The following is a 15392-nucleotide window of genomic DNA, read 5'->3' on the forward strand; positions in this document are numbered from 1 at the left end:
TTTTATAAAAAAATAAAAATATAGCAAGGTCCACCACACGTGATTTCCACTCTGACCAATGAAATTTCATGGAAATATATAACTACAACGTACCAATCCTCTTTCACATTCTTTAGAATTTTCAAACCCTTAAATTAATTAGTAAATTATTTTATTATATTTGTAATTTTTTTGATAGAAATCATTTATATCCAAAGTTCATTAGACCGACTAATCAAAATTCACGTTAAATAAGTCCATAAAGAGGGTAAAACACCCCTCTTAAAATTTAAAGGTGTCTTGTACATAGAATTTAAATTCAAAATAACTGATTAAAAGAGAAGGAATTTCTATTGTCTTATTTTCTCATTTGGGATATTATATTTATAATATTATATTAAATAAATAATATTTAAAAATATTAGTTCAATTAATTAAATATAATATTGTGTATATATTACATAGTCCCAAGCCATTACAACACACCAAAACCCTAAGCTAAGCAACAAAACCTGGTTGTTCAATTTTGCTTGGAAAATGAACGGACCGGGCAACTCGGAATCTATCTTCACTCTTCTCGACTCGATTCGGCAGCATCTCCTCGCCAATGATTTTGAAACTGCTGCCACGAATTCAGTTGATACCATCGCCAGTGCCAGTGGTTCCCATTGTGACCCCTTTAACGTTGAGTTGTTTCCTTCTCTTCAGCTTGACTCCACTGTGACGATGGTGAAACGGGAACCTCTGCATTTATATGTAGCAAGTCAAGTGGCGCTTGTACGTGAGAATCACATGCCGCCGAGGCAGAGGAATTACATTGGTGTCAGGAAAAGACCTTGGGGGACATATGCGGCTGAGATTAGAGACCCTAAGAGGAATGGTGCTAGATTATGGCTAGGGACTTATGAGACGCCTCAGGATGCGGCTCTGGCATACGACCGAGCTGCTTATAAGATGCGCGGCTCAAAAGCTAAGCTTAATTTCCCTCACTTGATCGGCTCAGACGAGAAAATAGAGACTGTCAGAGTGACCCACAGGCGCCGTTCGCCTGAGTCTTCCTCTTCAGAAAGTGGGTCGCCGAAGCGGAGAAAGAGCACACGTGTACACAGTACACTGCTCAATGCCTAATAGAATTCCAGTAAAAGAGTTGTAAAATGGCGTGGAACCAGTATTTCTTGATGATCGATTGATTGTTAGCAGTATACGATGCGGTGCAAGTGTATTGACGAACATGCTCTGTGCTGATGATTAAAGCTTGTGAGTTGTGACTGTGAGCCTACAATTAGATATTTTACATGTATCGTTATCATATATAGTTCAATATTTTCCTGTAACTGTTGGCTGCCTGCAATAATTTTGCATGTATGCTCGTATGAAGAATATAAACAAATAAAATAAAATAAAATCTTTTTCCTTAATATCAAAATTAATACTATGATTTGAGAAAATTAGTTGTTACCTACAACTGAATGTATAACTTGATTTATACACTTAAAAATATTTTTAATTATTAAAAAAAGACTTATCTTATCATAATTTTATATAATATATTATTCATAAATGAAATGATATATTCACTTGTATGTATGACTTACGAGAAGATTATAATTTATAACACATAATTTTATAAAAAAAAAAAAATTCTTAAAAGACTTACTAAAATTATTACTGAAATATCAATGAAATTAAAACTTGATATTTACATGTGGAGGTTAATTACAGATTTAAATTAGTTGGTATTAAAAGCCTTAAGATTTAATTGAAAGTAGGAATGAGAAGATGTCACGACTTAACCTATGGGCCGGACCGGGACTATGACCTGGGCCAGCCTAAAGCCCCTGAGGCCCGTAGTAAACTTAATTATTCCTCAACCCAACTCTAAGGCCCATTTGGGCCCAATTTCAAGAATTCAACCGGACAGAGTCCAGCCATAAAATAGACCATTTAACAGGAAGTTTTTGACTCGCCCGACCTGTAAACACAATATATAATAAATTGGACAGCTCAGCTCACCCTCCACATAATTAAAATATCATAACTCAAATGGGAGCTCAGCTCCCTCATCCAATCCCATCATGCATACAGTTAATAATTTTACAGGTCCAAAATAACTTTTATAATACAGGCCCAAAATAAAAATAAGTGCTTCTAACACATGCGGAGTCTAAAATTTAACTCAATTGTACAAAATACATTAAATACTATCAATGGACTTGCGAAGAAGAAGAGCAGGTTAGCTACAACAAATAATCCTCCTGTAGCCTGGAAAAATAGATGAACAGCAGTGAGCGTTCGACTCAGAGAGTAAAATATCAATTTTAACCATAATCTCTGTAGCTATCTAAAGCTAATGTACCATGTGGAGTGAAATGTAATATCGTCATAATTTTCATATCATAACAGCAAAAAGGCAATTTGGAGCACTCACACACCCAACACTGTCAAACAATACGTATACAGGAGTTGATCTCCTATACAGCCCTCTTAATCCAACCTCTGCTAGCGAGTGTCTCTCAAGCCGGATTTTCGCTTAATAAACTAAATGCGGGGTCTCAGCCAGTGTCTTTCAAGTCGTGTATACCCTGAAGGACCGGGCCCCAGCGAGTGTCTCTCAAGCCATGCCTACCCGTCTTGTCCATATCCAATATCATACCACACGCACGCCACACGCATGCCACACACACACTGCTCCAAATTACCACAAACAACATCCATGACACTTCAACAATTATGAATACAATATAAAACGTGCCTAGTGTTTAACTACATAGATACATACTTATAAGTGATGCGTGGGCATGCTTGAACATATAATAATATCGAAATTACAATTAAAATTAATATTTTACTCACAGACTTAACCGAAGTCACTGTGGAGGCTGGGTGGAGTAGGAAGGCTGTTCCGGCTCACCTGACAATTTTATTACAATTATTTAATACATTTGACTCAATTCAAACTAAGAAAAGACCAAAGATGTCATAAGTCGTGCCGAAAATCCGGCAGAGTCTCCTCTATACCTATGACCTACCCAACCTGCGAAAGGGTTCAAATAATACTTTTAAACTCAACCCATATCTCATCATCATTATATGGCCCCTCCTGGGCCCTCCAAACTAAGCAATAATCACAACATCAGACAACTCAATTATAAGATTTCAAAACTAATATTTTTCAAAAACTATCCAAACTAACTTTAAAAATTCTATAAATCTGCTTCGCGGTCCTTAAAAACATTATAAGGCTATTGCAATAGAAATCGTAATTTTTTTATCATCCACGAATATTTTATAAATTTTATTCTAACTCAGTACAAGGCAAAAATTAAGTAATATAGAGTTCAAACTTACCTATGCCAAATCTGACAACTGTAACGCGTCCAGAATGTCTGAAAACTGTGGGGTAGCTTATAATCTTGACCCGGTTTTGAAATAGTTCCAGCAGCTTATTTGCTTGGCCTGAAATTGCAAATCCGGGCGACGATCGAATTTCTACAAAATGAAAGTACATACGCGAAGTCCACAATACTAGGATTAGAATAAAAAAAAAAAAAAAAAAAAAAAAATATATATATATATATATATATATATATATATATATATATATATATATATATATATAATAATTATTTGAAAATTAGGGATGTTACAGAAGAATTCAATTCAAACTTGAAAAAATTAATGATTTAATTCATAAATTTAGTTTCATCTTTCCGGTGAATTAATTTAATTCAATTTTTATTTTAAATAATTTTATTTATTCGGTTCATTTTAATTTTTTAAGTAAAGAATTCATAAAATCAAACTGAATAATTTATATTTTTAATTAATTAATTATTATTATATTTTAAATTATACTTTTTTTAATTATCTTAAATTAGAGTTAAAATTATGAAATATAATTGAAATTAGATTTTAAATAAATTCAAAATTAGTTGATAAAACTAAAACTAACAAACTAAACTTAAATGATTTAATTCAATTTAATTTAATTTATTTTTATTTTTTATTTTTCAAATTAAATTGAACTGAACAAGCATACATTTATTGTTATTTGAAAGTACTCTCATTATATGGACACAATTTATTATTTTAATTATCTCTCTCTCTGATTTTTATCTAGACAAAGAACTCTTTCATTTTTTGTAGTCTTTTAGTTCTCGGAGCACTCGACTCCGTTCCTCCACCAACTTCGGCCTCCCCTGCCACTTACGGGCAGAGGGTTCCTCCCTGACCAATAATGCGGGTTTCTCACCCTTCCCTCACTGGGATAGGGCTGTATATATGGTTTCGTCCATGATTTTGGTTTCACAAATCCAATTTTCTTGAAAGAGAGGATGCTTGCATTAGGATTTGTTTGTTAAGGTTGATGGCTGTGTTTGCTTCTACTTCTTATGCCATTTAGTATTGTTGTTTGTTGGTGTAGCCGATTGTTACTGCAAATGGTTGCATGTAGCTCCTTCCAACCCTTGTTAACTTTGGTGAAATGGCTTATTCTGTATTTGTGGTCCTTTGGTTTATGATTACTAGGTTCTGTTTTAAGGGTTGGAATCTTCGATGGACGTTACTTGTCACGACCCAACCTATGGGCCGGATCGGCACTAGGACCTGGGCCAGCCTAAAGCCCCCGAGACCCGTAGTAAGCCTAACTATTCACTTAACCGAACTCTAAGGCCCATTTAGGCCCAATTTCAAGAAATCAACCAGACAGAGTCCGGCCATAAAATGGACCTACAAACGGGGAGTTTTGACTCACCCGACCTGTAAATACAATAAATACTCAATTGGGGAGCTCAGCTCACCCTCCATATACTCATCAACATAAAAATAAATGGGAGCTCAGCTCCCTCATCCAATCCATCAAACATACATAGGATATTAAGTTTACAGGTCCAAAATAACAATTTAGTTTACAGACCCAAATCAGATCAACATTTCTAACACATGCTGAAATTCTAGGAGTAAATAAAATTACACAAATATTGATAAACAACCTGCGAAGAAGAAAAGCAGGTTAACTTCAATAAAATCCTCCTGTAGCCTGAAAAATATTGAACAGGAGTGAGCGTTCGACTCAGAGAGTAAAATATCAATTTTAACCATAATCTCTATAACTATCTAAAACTAATGCACCCTGTAGAGTGAAATGCAACATCAATAATATTTTCACATCATAATATCAAAAAGGTAATTTGGAGCACTCACACACCTGTAGTATCAGTCATAATATATGGGAGCTGATCCCCTATACAGCTCTCTTAAATCCAACCCGGTGCCAGCGAAGAACTCAAGCTGGACTTTCGCTTAATAAACCAAATCGAGGGTCCCAACGAAGAACTCAAGCCGTGACTACCCCTCGAAGAATCGAGTCCCAGCGAAGAACTCAAGCCGTGACTACCCGTCCTATCCATAGTCCACACCACATCACACGCACGCCAACGCATGCACACTGCTCCAAATTACCACAACAACATCCATGGCACTTTAACAGTTATCAATGCAACATAAATCGTGCCTAGAGTTTAACTACATAAATATATGCATATAAGTGATGCATGGGCATACTTGAACATATAATAATAGTGAAATTACAATTAAAATTAATATTTTACTCACAGACTTGACAACGGTCACTGTGGCGGCTGGGCGGAGGAAGAAGGCTGTCCCGGCTCACCTGACAATTACATTATAATTTTTAATATAAATGACTCAATACAATCAAGAAAAGACCAAATACGTCCTAAGTCGTGCCGAAAATCCGGCAGAGTCTCCCCTATACTTAGGACCTACCCAACCTGCAAAAGGGCTCAAAACACACTTCTATATTCACAATCCATATATCCACAACTCAATCACATCCCACAGCCCCTCCTGGGCCCATCAAATCAGTCATCCATCACAATATGTAAAATTTCAATTTAGTCCTTATAATTGATCATTTTTGCAAAAACTACCTAAACAACCTCTAAAAATTCTAAAACTTTGCCCCGCGGTCCTTAGCAATATTACTAGGCTATTGCAAAAAGAATCATAATTTTCTGAGCTACCACGAATATTTTATGGATTTTTAATCCTATTTAATCACTAGAAAATTACGAAAAAGCAAGGTTCGGGTTTACCTTTGCCGATTCCGACTTCGGGGACGCGCTCGGGACGTCTAACAATGGGGGGTAGCCAAAACCTCGGTCCAATTCGGAGACTTTTCCGGTAACGGGTCTGTCTGGCCGAAAATTCACAGACCCGGGCAACTGTCGAATTTCCACGAATTGAAGATACCTACACGAAGCCCACGACACGGGGGTTAGTACATAAATTTTTCAGAATTTTCTAAGCTCATTTAATGCTCGAAAAGGCACTACGAAGTTCCGTGGGACCCACCGAAAAACGGTATCGGAAAAATTCAAAATTTATGTCACCGCGAAGCTCTCGACGAGTGGAGTGCTCTGGTACTCTTGGTTTTCTCGTGGGATTCACGGTTGCGAGAAATTTAGCCCAAAAGTCAAAATGGGCTAAAACTTCCCGGGCAAAAATTGGACAAACCGCTCAATGGATTTCGGTGTTCTTGGTGTCTATGGAAAGCTCTCGACGAGTAGATGAGTTTAGACACAATACCCGGTCCGATTGGTGGCCGAATCGACCGAATTTTAGCTGGGAAGACGAACGGTTGCGCGCGCGAGGGAGGGACGTTCGCCTGCGTTTTCTGGCCGTTTGGGGCGGCGGCCGGTGGGCTGGGACGGCTGGGGGTCGGCGCCGGCGAGCTGGGGAGGCAGGAGAGGTGGCGGCGCGGCAAGGGGAGGAGGGAGGAGAGAGAAGAGAGAGAGAGAAGGGGAGGAAGTAGGACGCGCGCAGGAGGAAGAAGGAAGAAAAAGAAAAGGCCGGTCCGATTCGACCGGTCCAATCCGGTCCGATTCGATTCGGCCGGTCCGATTCAGGATACAAAATTTTAAATTTTTACTCTGCCTTGGGACCAAAAACGAGGTCCAAAAATTCCGAAAAAATTCCAGAAAACCTTGAAAAATTCGTAGATTCCAAATATAATTTTAGTTTTGCCACGTGGTTTTTAAATTAATTTTTAAAAATCATCAAAGTTTATATTTTCGGAAAATCGAACCAGATTTTCAAAATCCGAAAAATCTCAAAAAATTTCCTAAAATTTAAATAAAATTAAAATACCAATAATGCTCATAAAATAATAAAATTTAAAATTTTGGGTGTTACATTACTGGTGGGATTATATCATATAATTGGACAAGCCTGTAATGGGTCAGACTATTCATAAGCCCACTAAAGAATAAGCTCCAACTCTCAGTCATATATATATATATATATATATATATATATATATATATTTTTTTTTTTTTTTGATAACCCCATTTAATATCAGCTAGAATTTATACTGAGAGTTGTGAACCTACCATTTCGCTTCCGTTCTTCATTGTTCATAGAAAACCATGAATATAAGCTTATTTTCAGGTACACATATTCTCTAATCATGTAATTTATAACGATTTAATTTATTTTTTTTAACAATTATTTGAAAATTTATGAGATTTTTTACTATAAAGATTGAATTTTTATTCACCAAAATTATTACTTAACTTCCGATGATTAGCTCTAATTTAATGGCATTAATCATTTTTAAGATTATAAAATATTAGTTTCTGAAAATTATAAGCATGCACACCATTACTTTAAGATAACTATTGCTTGTTATCTAAATATGAAAAATAAATTATAAGTTTTAATTAGTCCATTAATGGAATTATGAAAATTTCCCGATTAATTTCTTTTGTCCTTTCTTCGTTGAGAATGATATTTATATATAAAAATATCAGTATATCATTTAATTTAAACATCAAATTATGAAGTAAAGCCAATTAACAATACGTACTTCGTATTCTTAGAAGAAGAAGAAAAAAATATTTAGTGAGAGATCTTCTTTTATTACTTAATAAGAATATTTGACCTCGTACATAATTAATTAAATGCAAATTATCAAAGCAAAAGGAAAAAAAAAGGGCATTAATTAAGAAAAATTGTCCAGAAATTCACAAGTCAACAAACTGTAAGATATAAATGGCAGTGTGAAATTAAAGTACCAAAGTAGGTCTTTCTGTTCACACAAACTTAAAAAGAAACAATGGTAAACCCTAATTATTTAAAATAATTTATATATTAAATAAGCAATTAAGTTATAGAGTTAATCTGAAATATTAGTTCTTTAATTAGAGAAATACTATATAGGTTTCACTACTTTTGAGATTAACCAATTAAATCAAATGAGATAATCGTTTTTCTAATGACTGAACATGTAGAGAGTTAATTCAATTGATAAGAATGAAAATCATATTCTTTATAAATCAGAATTTAACTCTAATGAGAAATATTTTATAATTATTTAAAATTTTTTAATGTTTCAAATCAGAAAAATATGTTATTAAAAGAGAAAGAAAATAACCTATCTTTGTCATAACCCAACCTATGGGCCGGACCGGTACTAATACCTGGACTAGCCTAAAGCCTCTGAAGCCTGTAGTAAGCCTAATTATTCCTTAGCTCAATCCTAAGGCCCATTTTAAGCCTAATTTCAAGAATTCAACCGAACAGAGTCCAGCTATAATATGGATCATACAACGGGGAGTTTTTGACTCGGCCGACCTGTAAACACAATATATAACAATTTGGGGAGCTCAGCTCACCCTCCACATACTCATCATGTCATAAATCAAATGAGAGCTCAGCTCCCTCATCAAATCCATTCACACTCACACATACATGTATTTAATGTTCTTACAAATTCAACATAAAATTATATTACAATCCCAAATTTATTAAAATACTCCTAACACATGCGGAGTCTAAAATTTTGGCTAAATTGTACAAAATACATTAGATATTATTAATTGACCTGTGAAGAAGAGTAGCAGGTTAGTCACAACAAGTAATCCTCCTGTAGCCTGAAAAAATAAGGCGAACAAGAGTGAGCGTTTGACTCAGAGAGTAAAATACTAATTTTAACTACAATTTTTATAGCTACCTAGAGCTAATGCATTCTAAGGAATGGAATTTAACACCATCGAAATTTTTATACATATCACATCATAACGGCAAAAAAGCAATTTGGAGCACTCACAAACCCAATAATGTTCAAACAGTACATATATTGGAGCTGATCCCTTATACAGCTCTCTTAATCCAACCTCTATCAGCGAGTGTCTCTCAAGCTGGATTTTCGCTTGATAAAACAAATGGGGGGGCCAGTAAGATCATCTTGAGCCGTGCCTACCCTGACTTATCCATAAAGGACCGGGTCCCAGCGAGTGTCTCTCAAGCCGCATCTACCCATCCTATCCATATCCAATACCGTACAACACACTCACGCCAACGCACGCACACTGCTCTAAATTACCAGAAACAACATCCATGGCTCTTCATCAATTAAGAATGCAATATAAAATGTGCCTAGTATTTAACTACATAGATACATATTTATAATTAATGCATGAACATGCTTGAACATATAATAATATTGAAATTATAATTAAAATTAATATTTTACTCAGATTTGAACCGAGGTCACTGCGGCGGCTGGGTAGAGAAGGAAGACTATCTCGGCTCACTTGATAATTTTGTTGCTATTATTTAATATATTTGTCTCAATACATGTTTAGAAAATATCAAAGACACCATAAGTCGTGCCAAAAATCCGGTAGAGTCTCCCTTATACCTAGGACCTACCCAACCTGCAAAATGGCTCAAAATGCACTTCGATATCCATAAGTCACACATCCACAACTCAATTACATCACATGGCTCCTCCTGGGCCCATCCAAACAATCAACAACCACAATTTGAAAGATTACAATTTAGTTTCTACAATTAGCCCTTTTGCAAAAACTGCCCAAATGAGCTCTAAAAATTCTAAAACTTTGCCTCGTGGTCCTTAGCAATATTATTAAGCTAATGCAAAAGGAATTATAATTTTCTAACCTATCATGAATATTTTATAGATTTTTAATTGAAATCAGGCACTAGATAATTAAGAAAAAGTAGGGTTTGGGTTTACCTATGCCAATTCCGACCTTGGGAACGTGCCTGAAATGTCTGAAAATGATGGGGTAGCCTATAATTTTGACCCAATTATGAAACTTTTTCGATAGCTTGCCTGCTCAGCTCGAAATTGCAGACCCGAGCAACCGTTGAATTTCCGCGAATTGAAGGTACCTACGCGAAGCCCACAACACGAGGTTAGGATACAATTTCTACGGAATTTTTTAAACTCATTTAATGTTCGAAAAACACTGCAGAGTTTCTCAAAACCCTCTGAAAAATAGTGTCGAAAAAATTCGAAATGGGTATTGTCTCGAAGCTCTCGTCTAGTGGAGCACTCCGGTACTCTAGGATTTTTGGTGAGATTTACGATTTTCGAGAAATCTAGCCTAAAAGTCAAAATAGGCTAAAACTTCTCGAGAAAAAATTGGAATCGACCAGGAAAGATGAAGAGTTGAGCGCGCATAGGGGGAACTTTGGCACGACTTTTCAGCCAGCTGGGGAGTCAATCGGTGGCCGGGAGGCATCCTGGAGGTGTGCCGATGACTGGGGAAGCCTGGGGTGGTGGCTGGCCGACAAGGGGAGGAGGAAGGAGGCATGAGAGAGAAAACGGAGAGAGAAGAGAGGGTGTCGGGCTCACGAGGGAGAAGAGGAAAGAAAAAGAAAAGGGCCAGTTCGATTTTGCTAGTTCAACCTGGTTCGGTTCGATTCGGCCGCTTTGATTCAGGATACCCGAAATTAAATTTTTTTATCTGCCTTGGGATAGAAAACGAGGCCCAAAAATTCTGAAAAAATTATAGAAAACTCAAAAAAATTCGTAGGGTCTAAATATATTTTTAGTTTTGCCACGTAGTCTTTAAATTAATTTTTAAAAATCACCAAATTTTTATATTTTCGAAAAATCAAACCCGATTTTCCAAAATTCGAAAAATTTCAAATAATTTTTCAAAATTTAAATAAAATAAAATATTAATAGCTACCCATAAAATAATTAATTTAAAAATTAAGGGTGTTATATTCTTCCCCCCTTACAGAAAATTCATCCTCGAATTTTTTTACACAAGGAAGAATAAAAAAACAAAGTTACACATTGAACAAATAAGGGTACTTGTTACGCATGTCCTACTCTGACTCCCAAGTGCATTCTTCTACTGATTGGCACCTCTACAACACCTTAACCATAGGGATCTGTTTCGACCTTAGTTACCTCACTTGGTAGTCCACTATTGTAACACCCATAATTTTTAAATTTATTATTTTGTGAGTAAATATTAATATTTTATTTTATTTAAATTTTAGGAAATTATTTAAAATTTTTCGAATTTTAGAAATCGGGTTCGATTTTCTGAAAATATAAAACTTTGATGATTTTTAAAAATTAATTTAAAGATCACGTGGCAAAATTAAAAATATATTTGGACTCTACGAATTTTTTTGAATTTTTTAAAATTTTTTCGAAATTTTTGGGCCTCGTTTTCGGTCCCAAGGTAGAGTAAAAATTCAAAATTTTATGTATTGAATCGGACCGATCGAATCAAACCGGATCGGATCGGACTGGTCGAATCGAACCGGCTAGCTCCTTTTCTTCTTCCTCCGCACTCGTCCCCAACCTCTCTTCCTCTGTCTCCCATTTTCTCTCTCCTCCCTCCTCCCCACGCCGCGCCGCCGCCACCCAGCCCTCCCCACCTCACCAGCGCGCCGGCCCAGCCTTCCCCCACCTCCGGCCAGCCTTCCAGGCGGCCGAAAACGACACGCGAAGAGGCACAAAGCGCAGCACACCGTTTTGGCTTCCCGGCCGAAATTCGGCCGATCCAGCCACCGATTGGGCCGGGTCTTGTGTCAAACACCATTTATACCTCGAAAGCTTTCCATAGATACCAAGATCACTAAAATCCATCGGGCGGTTTGTCCAATTTTTTCCTGGGAAGTTTTAGCCCATTTCGACTTTTGGGCTAGATTTCTCGCAAACTGTGAACCCTACGAGAAAACTGAGAGTACCAGAGCGCTCCACTCGTCGAGAGCTTCGCAGCACTATAAATTTTAAAATTTTTCGAAATCTTTTTTTGATGGGTCCCATGAAACCTCGTAGTGTTTTTTTGAGTACTAAATGAGCTTAGAAAATTATGTAAAAGTTATGTACTAACCCCCATGTTGTGGGCTTCGTGTAGGTACCTTCAATTCGCGGAAATTCGATAGTTGTCAGGGTCTGTGAATTTCCGGCTAGACAGACAGGCTACCGAAAAAGTCTCAGAATTAGGTCGAGATTTTGGCTACCCCACCGTTGTCAGACATCTCGAGCACGTTCCAGAGATCGAAATCGGCATAGGTAAACCCAAATCTTACTTTTTCTTAATTTTCTAGTGCTTGAATGGGATTAAAAATCCATAAAATATTCGTGGTAGCTCAGAAAATTATGATTCTTTTTGCATTAGCTTAGTAATGTTGCTAAGGACTGCGGGCAAAGTTTTAGAATTTTTAGAGCTTATTTGGGTAATTTTTGCAAAAAGAGTCAATTATAAGGACTAAACTATAATTTTACATATTGTGATTGATGACTATTTGGATGGGCCCAAGAGGGGCTGTGTGATGTTATTGAGTTGTGGGTGTATGGTTTGTGGATATAGAAGTGCGTTTTAAGCCCTTTTGCAGGTTGGGTAGGTCCTAGGTATAAGGGAGACTCTACCGGATTTTTGGCACGACTTAGGACATCTTTGATCTTTTTCTTAGTTTGTATTGAGTCAAATTTATTAAATGATTGTAATAAAATTATCAGGTAATCCGAGACAGCCTTCCTCCTCCACCCAGCTGCCACAGTGACTGCGGTTGAGTCTGTGAGTAAAATATTAATATTAATTATAATTTTGATATTATTATATGTTCAAGCATGCCCATGCATCACCTATATGTATGTATCTATGTAGTTAAACTCTAGACATGTTTTATGTTGCATTCACAACTGTTAAAGTGCCATGGATGTTGTTTGTGGTAATTTGGAGCAGTGTGTGTGCGTTGGCGTGCATGTGGTATAGTGTTGGATATGGACAGGACAGGTAGACACGGCTTGAGATCTTCGCTGGGACCCGGTCCTTCGGGGTAGACACGGCTTGAGTTCTTCGCTGGGACCCCGTATTGGTTTATTAAGCGAAAGTCCGGCTTGAGTTCTTCGCTGGCAGAGGTTGGATTAAGAGGCTGTATAGGGGATCAGCTCCCATATATGTATTGTTTGACAGTGTTGGGTGTGTGAGTGCTCCAAATTGCCTTTTTGCTGTTATGATGTGAAAATATTGACGATGTTGCATTTCACTCTACAGAGTGCATTAGCTTTAGATAGCTATAGAGATTATGGTTAAAATTGATATTTTACTCTCTAAGTCGAACGCTCACTCCTGTTCAATATTTTTCTAGGCTACAAGAGGATCATTGTGGTGGTTAACCTGCTTTTCTCCTTCGCAGGTCATCTATTCATGTTTGTATAATTCTGTTAACTCCTAGAATTTTCGCATGTGTTAGAAATATTTATTTGATATGGGTCTGTAATATAATTTGCCCTGTTGGACCTGTAAACTTATTATATGCATGTATGTTAGACTGGATGAGGGAGCTGAGCTCCCATTTGACCTCATGTTATTATGAGTATGTGGAGGGTGAGCTGAGCTCTCCAATTAATTATATATTGTATTTACAGGTAGGGTGAGTCAAAAACTCTCCGTTAAAAGGTCCATTTTATGGTCGGACTCTGTCCGGTTGACTTCTTGAAATTGGGCCCAAATGGGCCTTAGAGTTGGGTTGAGGAATAGTTAGGCTTACTATGGGCCCCGAAGGCTTTAGGCTGGTCCAGGTCCTAGTGCTTGTCGGGGCTCATAGGTTGGGTCATGACAACTATGGCTACTGGCTGCTCCTCAAACGTCAAGTCTTCTTTCAGCTCTACTGTATCCAGTTGTAGCACATGATATCGATGGCTCTTTGCAATCTGGCTAGGGTAGCTGCCATTAGGTCCATAGGATCCTAGGCCACAAAAGATTGTTTCTGTACTGGTGGCAGCTGCTCTTCTACTTGAGTAGCTCTAGGTCTCCTACCCCGCCTCCTCGGGGCAGGCGCCTCATCCTGTGCCGACACCTCGTCTGGCACATCCGGTTCTGGTGCAGTGGCAGCTCTTTTACTTCTACGCATTTTTCTGAAATTCAACAGTATTAGCCCACAAAAATTCAAAACGGCATATTACACAGCTCTATAGACTCATATTTACACACAATTATATAAAGCAGAAACTAGAAGCAAGGATGACAATAAAAGGACGAATGTGGACCCTATTCTTCGCATGTGACTCCTATTAGACTCTTCCCAAAACTTTAGACACATATTCCCTATGAATCTGGAGCCTAAGCTCTGATACTATATTTGTCACAACTCAACCTATGGGCCGGACCGGCATTAGGATCTAGGCCAGCCTAAAGCCCCTGAGTCCCGTAGTAAGCCTAACTATTCCTTAGCCCAATCCTAAGGCCCATTTTAAGCCCAATTTCAAGAATATAATTGGATAGAGTCTGACCATAATATGGCTCATACAACAGAGAGTTTTTGACTCACCCGACCTGTAAACATAATATATAATAATTTAGGGAGCTCAGCTCACTCTCCACATACTCATCATGTCATAAATCAAATGGGAGCTCAGCTCCCTCATCCAATCCAATCACACTCACACATACATGCATTTAATGTTCTTACAAATTCAACATAATATTATATTACAGTGCCAAATTTATTAAAATACTACTAACATATACGGAGTCTAAAATTTTGGCTAAATTGTACAAAATACATTAGATATTACTAATTGACCTGCAAATAAAAGGAGCAGGTTAGTCACAATAAGTAATCCTCCTGTAGCATGAAAAAATAAGGTGAACAGGAATGAACGTTCGACTCAGAGAGTAAAATACCAATTTTAACTATAATTTCTATAGCTACCTAGAGCTAATGCATCATAATGAGTGAAATGCAACACCATCGAAATTATCATACATATCACATCATAATAGCAAAAAGGCAATTTAGAGCACTCACACACCTAAAAATGTTCAAACAATACATGTATGGGAGCTGATCTCCTATACAACTCTCTTAATCCAACCTCTGCCAGTGAGTGTCTCTCAAGCCAGACTTTCGCTTGATAAACCAAATGCTGGGGCCAGCGAGATCACCTTGAGTCGTGCCTACCCCGACTTCTCCATAAAGGACCGAGTCCTAGTGAGTGTCTCTTAAGCCGTGTCTACCTGTCCTATCCATATGCAATACCGCACACCACATGCACACCAACGCATGCACACTACTCTAAATTACCATAAACAACATCCATGACACTT

At 37.2% G+C, this 15392-nt stretch overlaps 1 protein-coding gene across 1 annotated transcript; it reads left to right on the forward strand.

Annotated features, from left to right (window-relative positions):
• The first annotated feature begins 512 nt into the window (after positions 1 to 512).
• LOC110670286 (ethylene-responsive transcription factor 13) lies at positions 513 to 1107 on the forward strand. The gene has a single exon (XM_021832264.2). It carries the CDS (start codon positions 517 to 519, stop codon positions 1105 to 1107), a length of 591 nt encoding a protein of 196 aa, XP_021687956.2. The 5' UTR covers positions 513 to 516.
• Positions 1108 to 15392: the final 14285 nt, after the last annotated feature.

Source organism: Hevea brasiliensis, chromosome 9, assembly GCF_030052815.1.
Source record: "Hevea brasiliensis isolate MT/VB/25A 57/8 chromosome 9, ASM3005281v1, whole genome shotgun sequence".
In the NCBI taxonomy this organism is placed as follows: Eukaryota; Viridiplantae; Streptophyta; class Magnoliopsida; order Malpighiales; family Euphorbiaceae; genus Hevea; species Hevea brasiliensis.

Excerpts from the sequence above, each read along its gene's own strand:
- LOC110670286 (XM_021832264.2), top strand. The coding sequence starts at position 517 with ATGAACGGACCGGGCAACTCGGAATCTATCTTCACTCTTCTCGACTCG.